Here is a 12,855-nt window from a genome sequence, read left to right as displayed (position 1 = left end):
GTAGTGACGCAGCATAATGACACTAGCCAAGGCTGAATCGAACTCCACAGTGCTGCATTTTCTATCATCAACTTTTGTGATTCATTTTTCTCCATCATGCAGCGGTTTACTTGCGTCAAACAAAACCCTGCTTTCCTTTTTTCTCCCTTTTTTCCTGGTAAAAATACACACACACAAACTCACATGTTCATGCTTGATTGGCAGGGGCTCTTTCGTAACTATGGTGACGCATTCCTGCCATTACTACGGCCTCACCTGGAGCAGCTTGCCAGTGACCCCCATGAGAGCTCCCAGCGCTGTGTGTGTGAGATTACTGCAGGGTTAATCAGAGGCAGTAAACACTGGAGCTTCGGCAAGGTACTGGACACACACACACACACACACACACACACACACACACACACACACACACACAGTGAGAAACGTACACACTGCACCACTTTTTGATAAGAAGAGTCAATATTAATAAAAACTTCCATTATTGTGTATGTGTGCGTGTGCCTCAGGTGGAAAAGTTATGGCAGCTTTTGTGCCCTTTGATCAAGACGGCATTAACCAACATCACAGTGGAAACCTACACAGACTGGGGAACCTGCATCGCTACTGCTTGTGTGAGTTGCTCACATGCATACAAATCCACTATAGTGAAGATAACTCAGGGCTTGTTATAAAAAGTATAACAAGCCCTGTTAAACAAAAAAAAAAAACATTTTTTTGTTTAATTGCTAAATAAGATGTTCAGAAGCTGATATTTTAAAAATCTACAGAGCATGTGAAAATTGTCAGATTTGCCTTGACGACACCTTTTAAAGCACAAACTCTTCCTTGCTATTCTATTATTGTTCCTTTATGGTAGTGCAGTGCTGGCTCACATTTGTACTATTGTATGCATTGTATGTGAAAACAACTGATTGACTATGTTTAGTGTTAATGCGAGTATGCTACCCTAACAAGTAAAACCAAGTTGAGATATTAGATATTAGGTCTGCTAAATCTGTGTTTATTAAGCATTTATACTCACCAGGCAGAGGACTGTACTCAGATAGGCTGCAGTATTTAAGCGATGCTTAGCTGGTACTAAGGGGCCCAGAGTGTAGAAAGAAATGCAGTCTGCCCGTTCTCCTGTGACATCAACAAAGCATTTTTTCCCAGAAGCTGCTGCTCACTGGATATTTTCTCTTTTTCAGACCATTCTCTGTAAACCCTAGAGATGGTTGAATCAGCTTTCTCCCCCATTCTGATCAAATTGATCTCTAGGTCACCTTGATCATGTCTACATGCCTAAATGCACTGGATTGGCTGATTAGGTATTTGTATAAATGACAGTCCATTTAGCTGCATTATTGACTGTGTTATTCATTACACATTCCTTTGAATTAAACAGAACGGCTTTGCTTACCATAACCTGTTCTTGCCTTTTCTTATTGGAGCATAAAACGTGCTGTTTGGAACAATGAGGGCATAAGGCTATACCTGAGCTATCCAGTTTTTTTATTATGACTATGCAAAAACAAAACAATAAAAAGCCAATGAAAATTATTTTTGTTCGTATTGAATGCTGTCCAACAGGAGGGAAGAGAACCCAGGAAACTCCACTGGCTGTTTGAGTTGCTGATGGAGAGCCCCCTCAGCGGAGAGGGCAGCTCATTCAGAGATGCCAGGTAATGTATGTGTGTGCATGATAACTGCATACAAAGTATTTGCAGTATTTAAGAGGTTTCTGATTTCAGGCTGCAGTAGTAACCTGAGCTGACGTATGCTGAGCAGACATGCCCGCAATAACACAACGACCCCCCATTCTTCCATCTGCCCCCTCTCTTTGTCTCTGTCAGTTTGCTGTATGTGCTTCAGGGAGGTCTGGCTCAGCAGCAGTGGAGAGTTTCTGAACTGCTGCACAGGCTGCTAGCCTACCTGGAGCCCAAACTCACCCAGGTGTATAAAAATGTCAGGGAGCGCATTGGCAGGTGAAGAACTTATTCTGCATTACATAATTGTGTCTAAATGAGTTAATCTCATTAGCTTGTGTGTACTGTTTGGGTTGTTCAAATTAGAGGCTCGTTATTTATCTCTAACTCTGTCTCATCTGCTCCCGTACTGTATTTCCCTCTCATCTCTCCCCTTTCTGCTCCCTTACCCTTTTTGTGCTCTTTTCTCTCCAGTGTCCTGACCTATATCTTCATGATAGACGTGGCTCTGCCCCACACCCGGCCCACTACCTCCCCCCATGTGGCAGAATTCATCACACGGGTCCTAGAGCGACTCAAGCCCCTCACAGCGGAGCCGGAGATCCACAACCACGTACACGAGGAGAACACCCAGGAGACAGATGAGCGCACCCAGGCTGTCAAACTACTCAAGACGGGTCAGAATGTGGATGAAAAGAAGTAAACTGTGTGTCTTTTAGGCAGGAAGGCCAGGGACAGACAGTGGCTGCATGTCTCTCTCTCTCTCTCTCTCTCTTGCTATATAAGCTTGTTCTCTTGGTGAAATAGACAGTCATACTAAAACTAGATGGACCAAATTAAAAGCTGTGATTCTTCATTGATCTCACCTTTCAAATTTATTTTAAACGGTAGTGAGGTGTAGATCGATAGGAAATTTCGCCCGTGTGTGTTCAAGCATGTCAAAAAGGAATTATGGAAAGGAGTCCAACTCAATATTTGGATAGGTCTCTTTAGTATAATATGTAATTTGTCCAGGTCACATGAGGAAGTCATTTAAACTACATTTCATATTGATTTTGCTTTCGTCATAGAGGCTAGTCTAATTTAACCAATTGTATTCAGGCAAAATGAAATTTCAAGCATTCAGAAGCAAATTGTCTTTTCGATGAAGGAGTGTTCCTGCATAACATTTATAGTGGAAAGACAATGCAGCAAAGAGTCAGAAGTATGAATTTGCCATTTTTGAGTCTAGCTGTGTTGTGTTGGCACAACCTACATAAATATGAACTACAATTTGATTACAAAGATAGTAGCTTGCTGAAATGAAAAGAATAAAAATTCAAAATTTGAAGTGATGTAGGTGAGCAATTGAATTTATTAGTTAATTGTATGGCTGAGTAATGTATTATCCAGACAAAACAGATAAAGAGTTGCAATTGTTACCAGCATTGATTAAAAACATATATAAGGTGTTACTAATAAAAATGTAAATAGCTAGCTGAAATAGAAATACGTGAAACGATCTAAGGAAAGTATGAAAACCTTAAAAGTAGCAGTTTAATTGTTGTGAATTAATAATCAAAATAGTTAAAACCGCTAATAGAATTACTGATTAAAAAATGAAAGTGGTATTTCAACATAAAGATAAAAATGAGCAGGCAGGTGGGCAGACGACATGAACACAGAGGTCAAAGGTCAATTATTTATATTATTGTGTATGAATTTTCTAATTTACTGAAAATCACATGTTAACGGAGTAATACCTTCAAGTAGCAGATTAATCATTTAAATAGAAAAAAGTTAACAGTCACAGTCAGCTCAACTGTCTAACCCTAAATAGTAATTCACATTCAGTTATAATGAGGTAAAATACATGCTTTTGAACATGAGAGGTTTTTGTGATTAAATGATTCTTGAGACCATTATATAGATTACATTAGATGAAAGAGGATAGGCACCACTGGCAAAGTTTTATAATGTTAAATACTTTAAACTAATACCTATGCAGAATGTTTTTCCAGTGAAAGATAGAGAGACACATATGCAAACCTCTACATATAAAAATTACCTAGCGATTGAGGATAGAATGTTATTTGAACTTAAAGATTTTGTAACTATTTTTGCAGATTTTATTGTATTACAGTAGTCACGCCTGCTTCGTTTTTTTTTTTTTTGTAGCTTGCCACAGACTGAATTTAGATCTCATTTTTTTGCCTCAGTATTTGTGCATTGCTGCTCTTTCGGTTTCTGTTATTACTGTAATCTCCATTATACAGACAAATATCTGGCTGTGGAATTATACAAGTCATTAGATACTAAATAATGATAGATTGTGTTTTATTACCAGAGCCACGCAGCTCCAGTTCTGTGGGGTTTTTTTATCATTTGCCAGCAATTCAAACTCTCCTTGTGTGTTTATGTGTGTATATATGTGCTATTTGCAGTCTTAAAATGGCTGATGACGAGTGCAGGGCGAACCTTTACCACTCCTGTTCAACAGCAGCTACAGCTCCTGCCTCTACTCTTCAAGGTAAGAACAAACACGCACACACACACAGGTTCTAGCACAGCATTATTACCCACTCAATCTTACTTGCCCATTAAACTCAATTTCTCTCTTCATTTACTCAAAATGGTGCGTTGCTCCTTGTCTTTCTACCTCTCTCCCTCTCTCTCTCTCTGTTTTCTCTCTCCCCCTGCAGATTGCCCCGGTGGAGATTGATGAGAGCTATGATGAGATGAAGCAGGATGCGCGCACGTGTCTCTCTCTCATGTCTCAGGGCCTGCTGTATCCTGAGCACATCCCTCTGGTTTTGGCTGCACTGGAAGAGGTAATATGTACACACAAATCCAGAAATACTCGCAAAAGCACACACTCACAACTGCCTCACCTGCCTGCTGTCAATGTTCCAAGCCTAATCTCCCAAGGTATTGTGTTAGACTAAAAACAACCTATGCTATTTTAATTAGCTTGCAGATTTTCTGCGGTGAGTTTTTATGTGAGTGGTACCCCTGTTGTGAAATAGCGGTTCTAAAACTACCTTCACATCAAAGGGATGAGGAAGCATTGCAACATTTTTTTAGTTTCACCTTCACCTAAACATAAATCTTTTATGTTCTGGGAAGTCCTGGGTGTAAACAGTTTTTTAAAGGAATAGTTTCATTTGGTGGGAAATCCTTACTTTATTGCTTTGTTTTATTTTTGATCGAACACCAAAAGGTTATCATGTGGATCTGGTGCTGTGCACAATTTTATTTATTTATTAACCTTTATTTAACCAGGAAGATCCCATTGAGATTGAAAACCTCTTTTTCGAGGGAGACCTTGTCAGCCGGTGATCGGCTGTGATCAGCTGATCACGGGGCCGGGGTTAAAAGAGAGACGCCACCCACCTGTTCGCCGCTCAGACATCAGTATCCTCGTGTCACGAGCTCCGAAACTCTGCGACATCAGTCTCCGCCTGATCCAGCAACTGTGAGTTACAACCCCTTTCAATCCTTTTCCTCTTCCCGGCTCCGCTCGCTCTCTGTCTGTAACGACCGTTCCGAAGCCACGCTTCGTGCTCAGGTCATTACTAGAATAACTGCGTGTCTGCTCCAAACCCACCGCTAGCCTTCGCCGCGCTTGGGTCTAGCCAGCACGCCACACGGGCACGCCGAATTACTGTGTGCGATCCGCCCGGCCGTGACAGGATGTCTGAGCCGCATGTAGACCCAGCGGAATTCGAACGGCTGAAAGCCGAAGTGTTATATCTCCGCGGTGTGGTGGATCGGATGAGCACAAAGATGGAGTCTCTCACCGAAACTGTCCTCCAGCTTTCCTCTTCCGTCACCTCGCTGCAACGTCAGCCAGCGCCGGTGAGCGCTGAACCCCGGATCGGACTACCCGACAAGTGGAACGGAGTGGACGGCCGGCCTGATGGACTGCTCGCCACCTTAGACATGATGTTTGAATGTCAACCCACTAAATACGTCACTGCCCGTGCAAAAGTGGCGATGCTCACCTCTCTCTTGTCTGGCCAGGCTCAGGAATGGGCCGCGGCTCTCTACAACAATAAGTCTGCAGCGTGTAATGACTATGCTCTGTTTGTGGAGGAGTTAAAAAAGACTTTCGTTCCCCCCAGCAGTGAAGTGGAAGTGGAGTCACAGCTGCTTCATCTACGCCAGGGCGGCCGACCAGTCTGTTACTTCGCCTCCCGATTCCGCACCCTGGCTGCTAAGCTTCAATGGGGAGATGCTTCTCTGCGCTCCATCTTTCTAGAGGGGCTGGCTGATTACATCAGAGACGAGATGGCCGGCCGTGAGGCCCCAAAGACCTTGGATGAGGCCGTGGACCTTGCCCTGAAGATCGACCAACGCGTGATGTCGCGGCCTCGCCATGCCCCTCGGGCCTTAAAACCCTTCCAGCCTCAGCGGACCACGTCGTCGCGACCTCCTCCCCCCTCTGATGGAGCCACGGCTAGCCCAAGCAGCACATCCAGCGAGGAGCCCATGCAGCTGGGTGGACTCCCCAAAGAGGAGAAAGAGAGACGCTGGCGTGAGGGCCTCTGCGCCTACTGTGGATCAGCTCGACACCGCCGTCCCCAGTGCCCGCTACGGCCGGGAAACGACGACGCCAGGTAGACTGCGGGGGTGTCCCACCTGGCCCTTCCCACTCCTCTGATCCCTCTCGTTTTCTGTTACCGGTCACATTTCACCTGAAACACCAACAGCTCTCATCCGAAGCCCTCCTGGACACCGGAGCCGCCGAGAACTTCATCGACCAAAAACTAGCCTCTCGGCTCCGCATCCCATTGACTTCCGTCGACCGATTTCTCCCGGTGACCTCAGTAGACGGGCGACCACTCCAACCCTACCCGGTCCAGTTCCAGACCCAGCCAGTCCGCATGTCTGTCGGGGATCATCAGGAGGAGATCCGGTTCCTAGTAGTCTCGGCCTCTTCCTCTCCTCTCATCCTCGGATACCCCTGGTTCCGTCGACATGACCCCCACGTCTCCTGGTCTTCCTGCCAGATCCTGGACTGGGGTCCCCAGTGTTCACGCCGCTGCCTTCTCCTCCGGACTGGACAGGACTCAAAGTCAGAAGAGGCGTCACCCCCGGAGCCCGTCGATCTGGATAGGATCCCTCCGGCTTACCATGACCTGTCCGAGGTCTTCAGTAAGAGGCGAGCCTCCGCTCTCCCTCCTCATCGCTCCTACGACATGGCCATCGAGCTCCTCCCGGGAGCAGTCCCTCCTCGTGGTCGCCTGTTCTCGCTGTCAACCGCAGAGAACAAAGCCATGGAGGAGTACGTCGCTGAGGCTCTCCAACAGGGCTTCATTCGCCCTTCTACCTCCCCTGCAGCTGCGGGGTTCTTCTTTGTAAAGAAGAAAGACGGCGGGCTTCGCCCCTGTATAGACTACCGAGGCTTGAATAAAATCACTGTTAAGAACCGCCATCCTCTTCCTCTGCTATCCACCGCGCTCGATTCCCTCTCCCAGGCCTGCATCTTCACCAAACTAGACCTACGCAGCGCTTACAATTTGGTGCGGATTAGAGAAGGGGACGAATGGAAGACGGCCTTCATCACCCCTAACGGGCACTGGGAGTATCTGGTGATGCCCTTCGGCCTCTGCAACAGCCCTGCTGTCTTCCAACACCTGATCAACGATGTCTTGCGGGACATGCTGGGCCGATGGGTGTTTGCCTATCTGGATGACATCCTGATCTACTCCCGCACCGAAGTGGACCATATTCGCCATGTGCGGGCCGTACTAAGCAGGCTGCTCGAGTACCAGCTGTTCTGCAAACTGGAAAAGTGTGCCTTCCATCAACGGTCCACTACCTTCCTGGGCTTCACCATCTCCTCCAATGGCCTGACCATGGACCCGCAAAAGCTCCAAGCCGTGACCCAGTGGCCTCAGCCTTCCAGCCTTAAGCAGCTACAGAGCTTCCTGGGCTTTGCCAATTTTTATCGGCGCTTTATCCGCAATTTCAGCACCATTGTCGCGCCACTGACATCCCTCATTAGACCAGCTAACCTGCCCAGGCCCTTCTGCCTCCCCCCTGGTGCGAAACTGGCCTTCCGAGACCTTATCCGTCGGTTTGCTACAGCTCCCGTCCTGCTCCACCCTGATCCTGCCGGAGATTTTGTGGTGGAGGTGGATGCCTCCGATGTTGGCGCTGGCGCCGTCCTCTCTCAACACGGCCCGGATGGAAAACTTCACCCGTGCTGCTATTTTTCAAGGAAGTTCTCTGACACGCAGCGACGGTATGGTGTCGGCGACCGGGAACTCCTGGCCATCAAGTGGGCCTTGGAAGAATGGCGGCATTGGCTCCTGGGAGCGAAAGAACCGTTTCTGATCTGGACTGATCACCAGAACCTGATCCATATTCGTTCTGCCAAGCAGCTCAACCCAAGGCAGGCCCGTTGGGCCTTATTCTTCGAACCGTACAACTTCCACCTCGCCTACCGCCCTGGCTCCAAGAACACCAAGGCAGACGCCCTCTCCCGGCAGTTCACCCAGGACGACTTCACGTCAGACCCTGGACCTATCCTACCGTCTCATTGTTTCGCTGCCCCCCTTCGGTGGCCCTTGGAGGACTCTATCCGGGACGCCCTGACCGCCGAACCGCCTCCGCCGGAGACCCCAGCTGGGCGGCTCTATGTGCCATCCCGGTGCCGTCAGGAGGCCTTGCTCTGGGCTCACTCCTCCCCGCTCTCTGGTCACCCAGGGCCCGACAGAACCCTCCAGCTCCTCCGTCGTGCCTTCTGGTGGCCCTCCATGACTCGGGACGCCCGGGACTTCGTTTCCGCCTGTGACACCTGTGCTCGGGCCAAGTCCTCCACCCAGCCACCCGCTGGCGACCTTCACCCTCTCCCGGTGCCGAGACGTCCCTGGTCCCATGTCGGCCTTGACTTTGTTACCGGCCTTCCATCTGTGGACGGTCTTGACACCATCCTCACCTTTGTGGACCGGTTTTCTAAGGCGGTGCACCTGGTCGCCCTGGCCGGCCTCCCCTCCGCCAAACGGACGGCCGAGCTCCTCCTGGACCATGTCGTCCGGCTTCACGGATTCCCCAAGGACATAGTCTCCGATCGGGGGCCACAGTTCACCGCCAGGTTCTGGAAGGCCTTCTGCCGCCTGATTGGAGCGTCTCCCAGCCTCTCGTCCGGCTATCACCCTCAGACCAACGGGCAGGTTGAACGGACCAATCAACAGTTGGGGCGCTTCTTACGGTGCTTCGTCTCCGCCCAACCGTCGCTATGGCCTCGTTACCTGGTGTGGGCTGAGTTGTCTCATAACCTTCACATCTCTTCCGCCACCGGTCTCTCGCCCTTTGAGGTCTGTTATGGATTTCAACCTCCTATCTTCAGCCATCAGGAAGCGGAGGTCGACGTGCCGGCTGCTGAACGGATGGTCCGCCGCTGTCGCCAGGCCTGGATCAAGGCGCGGGCTGCCATTTCCCGGGCCAACGCTCTGTACACCCGGCAGCATCGTCGCCGCCACCGCCCGGGTCACCCCTTCCAGCCGGGGGACCGCGTCTGGCTCTCCACTAAGCACCTACGGCTGCGCGGCGAGTCCAAGAAGCTCGCTCCCCGGTTCGTCGGCCCGTACGAAGTCACCGCCCGGCTCAACCCCGTGGCTTACCGTCTCCGGCTTCCGCCCGCCATGAAGGTCCATCCGGTTTTTCACGTCTCGCAGCTTAAGCGGCACGTCGCTTCCCCACTGGCGCCCCCCTCCCGGGCCCCGCCCCCGCCCAGGATCGTCGATGGGGGTCCTGTCTACACTGTCCGTCGGATCTTGGACTCCCGTCCCCGGGGCCGGGGGGTCCAGTATTTGGTGGACTGGGCTGGCTACGGCCCTGATGAGCGCTCCTGGGTGCCGTCCCGCTTCATCTTGGATCCTTCCCTCATCTCGGATTTCCGTCGCCGCCGTCCTGGCCCGTCGGGTGCCGGTCCTCGGGGGGGGGGTCCTGTCAGCCGGTGATCGGCTGTGATCAGCTGATCACGGGGCCGGGGTTAAAAGAGAGACGCCACCCACCTGTTCGCCGCTCAGACATCAGTATCCTCGTGTCACGAGCTCCGAAACTCTGCGACATCAGTCTCCGCCTGATCCAGCAACTGTGAGTTACAACCCCTTTCAATCCTTTTCCTCTTCCCGGCTCCGCTCGCTCTCTGTCTGTAACGACCGTTCCGAAGCCACGCTTCGTGCTCAGGTCATTACTAGAATAACTGCGTGTCTGCTCCAAACCCACCGCTAGCCTTCGCCGCGCTTGGGTCTAGCCAGCACGCCACACGGGCACGCCGAATTACTGTGTGCGATCCGCCCGGCCGTGACAGACCTGGCCAAGATAGGCAGCAGCAGATGTCTCACAGTTACAGAAATTACTCAAACACAGGCAGCAACAACACACATGCAACAATAAGTGAAAGAATATGAATAAAATAAAAAATAAAATTCAATAAAATTCAAATAAAAATAAAAAAGTCAGTTAAAATGACAATCAATCTAATTGAAACAGTTACATGTTATGGACTTGGCCTCAAGGATTCGTAGTTTAGATTTAAAAGCACTTAATGAAATGAATTCAGTCATTTTCCATTCCTTCTGCAGTTTGTTCCAGGCCAAGGGTGCTAAATGGACAAAAGCTCTTTTACCAAGTTCAGTTCGGGCAAATGGAACAGAAAGCAATAAGTAACCATGCAGACGAAGAGAATACCGACCAGCATGTTTCATTACAAGCAGGGAACATATATAAGAAGGCAGCAACCCAAGTATTGCCTTAAATATAAAACTGTATAAATGAGAGTTCCTCCGACTTACCAAAGCAGGCCATCCTACCTGAGAGTATAACTCACAGTGGTGAGTCTGAAATTTACAGTTAGTGATGAACCTCAGAGAAGCATGATACACAGAATCAACCATTCGAAGACATTGAGCAGAAGCATTCATATATACAGTGGGGCAAAAAAGTATTTAGTCAGCCACCGATTGTGCAAGTTCCCCCACTTAAAATGATGACAGAGGTCAGTAATTTGCACCAGAGGTACACTTCAACTGTGAGAGACAGAATGTGAAAAAAAAATCCATGAATTCACATGGTAGGATTTGTAAAGAATTTATTCGTAAATCAGGGTGGAAAATAAGTATTTGGTCACCTCAAACAAGGAAAATCTCTGGCTCTCACAGACCTGTAACGTCTTCTGTAAGAAGCTTTTCTGTCCCCCACTCGTTACCTGTATGAATGGCACCTGTTTGAACTCATCATCTGTATAAAAGACACCTGTCCACAGCCTCAAACAGTCAGACTCCAAACTCCTCTGAAGTTTGCCAGAGAGCACATGGATGATACAGCAGAGGATTGGGAGAATGTCATGTGGTCAGATGAAACCAAAGTAGAACTTTTTGGTATAAACTCAACTCGTAGTGTTTGGAGGAAGAAGAATACTGAGTTGCATCCCAAGAACACCATACCTACTGTGAAGCATGGGGGTGGAAACATCATGCTATGGGGCTGTTTTTCTGCCAAGGGGACAGGACGACTGATCCGTGTTAAGGACAGAATGAATGGGGCCATGTATCGTGAGATTTTGAGCCAAAACCTCCTTCCATCAGTGAGAACTTTGAAGATGAAACGAGGCTGGGTCTTCCAACATGACAATGATCCAAAACACACCGCCCGGGCAACAAAGGAGTGGCTCCGTAAGAAGCATTTGAAAGTCCTGGAGTGGCCTAGCCAGTCTCCAGACCTCAACCCCATAGAAAATCTGTGGCGGGAGTTGAAAGTCCCTGTTGCTCGGCGACAGCCCCAAAACATCACTGCTCTCGAGATGATCTGCATGGAGGAATGGGCCAAAATACCAGCTACTGTGTGTGCAAACCTGGTAAAGACCTATAGTAAACGTTTGACCTCTGTTATTGCCAACAAAGGTTATGTTACAAAGTATTGAGTTGTATTTTTGTTATTGACCAAATACTTATTTTCCACCCTGATTTACGAATAAATTCTTTACAAATCCTACCATGTGGATTCATGGATTTTTTTTTCACATTCTGTCTCTCACAGTTGAAGTGTACCTCTGGTGCAAATTACTGACCTCTGTCATCATTTTAAGTGGGGGAACTTGCACAATCGGTGGCTGACTAAATACTTTTTTGCCCCACTGTAGAATATCACCATAATCCAGCACAGGCAAGAATGTTGCAGCAACAAGCCGCTTCTTTGTATTAAAAGAGAAACACAACTTATTTTGAAAATAAAATCTCAGTTTTAACTTCAGGTTTTTCACAAGATTCTCTACATGTGGTTTGAAGGTAAGCGAGTCATCAATTAAGATTCCCAGATATTTATAGGTGTGAACCAACTCTATTTTATTACCTTCAAGAGTGGTTACTGATGGGATTGTTTGGGCTCGTCTCCTTGATTTAGAAAACAACATGAGCTTTGTTTTGTCTGCGTTGAGAAAAAGTTTAAGCTGAAGTAATGAATGCTGGACAGCAGAAAAGGCTTTCTGCAAGGAGTCAATGGCTTGGACAAGAGTTGAACCACAGCTGTAAATAACTGTATCATCAGCATAGAAGTGCAAGTTTGCATCTGGCACATGTAGACTAAGATTGTTTACGTAAATGATAAATAGAAGGGGACCTAATACTGTGGCACTCCGTTGTGCACTGTAACAAAGTCAGAACATAGACCGTCAGATTTAATGCACTGAGTCCTGTTACTGAGGTAGTTTGAGAACCATGCCACTGCTCTCCCAGAGAGTCCTGACTGGAAGAGTCTAAGTTTTAAAATACAGTAATCAACAGTGTCAAACAATGAAAAGTTGCAGATCAACAACTGTTTATGGTAATTTGTAGGCAGCAGAAATTTGATACAGACTTTCAGAATCGATTGTAGCAGGTTTTGTAACCTAACCCTAATACTGACTTTTCATGCAGTCATCATCAGGTCTGAGCTTTAATTTATTAAGGTTTATAAGCACATACACTACACTGAGAAAAGTACTGTTCTGCCTACAGTGCCATGAAAAAGGTTTATTTACCTTTAATAAATGAAATAATTTATTCGATATTAATGCCATTCACTCCTACATAGTTTACTGAAGCATGTCTTACCATCTTGGCTACCCCTCTGGAGTATTTATTTGTACATGCTGACAACTCTCAAATCTGATTTGTAAAACAAAAAGCTCAGCACGGTAAAC

The 12,855-nt window shown here is 47.7% G+C and overlaps 1 protein-coding gene across 1 annotated transcript in view; it reads left to right on the top strand.

Moving 5' to 3' along the window:
- psme4b (proteasome activator subunit 4b) overlaps nucleotides 1-12,855 on the top strand; it is a 54,630-nt gene that overhangs the window by 35,144 nt on the left and 6,631 nt on the right. Inside the window, exons 37-43 of the mRNA XM_082544317.1 lie at nucleotides 205-357; nucleotides 507-611; nucleotides 1,570-1,661; nucleotides 1,833-1,964; nucleotides 2,160-2,362; nucleotides 4,109-4,194; nucleotides 4,367-4,495. Coding sequence (XP_082400443.1) covers nucleotides 205-357; nucleotides 507-611; nucleotides 1,570-1,661; nucleotides 1,833-1,964; nucleotides 2,160-2,362; nucleotides 4,109-4,194; nucleotides 4,367-4,495 — 900 coding nt within the window. The remainder of the gene's footprint in view (nucleotides 1-204; nucleotides 358-506; nucleotides 612-1,569; nucleotides 1,662-1,832; nucleotides 1,965-2,159; nucleotides 2,363-4,108; nucleotides 4,195-4,366; nucleotides 4,496-12,855) is intronic.

This window comes from Aulonocara stuartgranti, assembly GCF_965226115.1.
Source record: "Aulonocara stuartgranti genome assembly, chromosome: 8".
Classification (NCBI taxonomy): domain Eukaryota; kingdom Metazoa; phylum Chordata; class Actinopteri; order Cichliformes; family Cichlidae; genus Aulonocara; species Aulonocara stuartgranti.
Note: the sequence above shows the minus strand (reverse complement) of the source record. Positions and strands in the feature narration are given on the sequence as shown.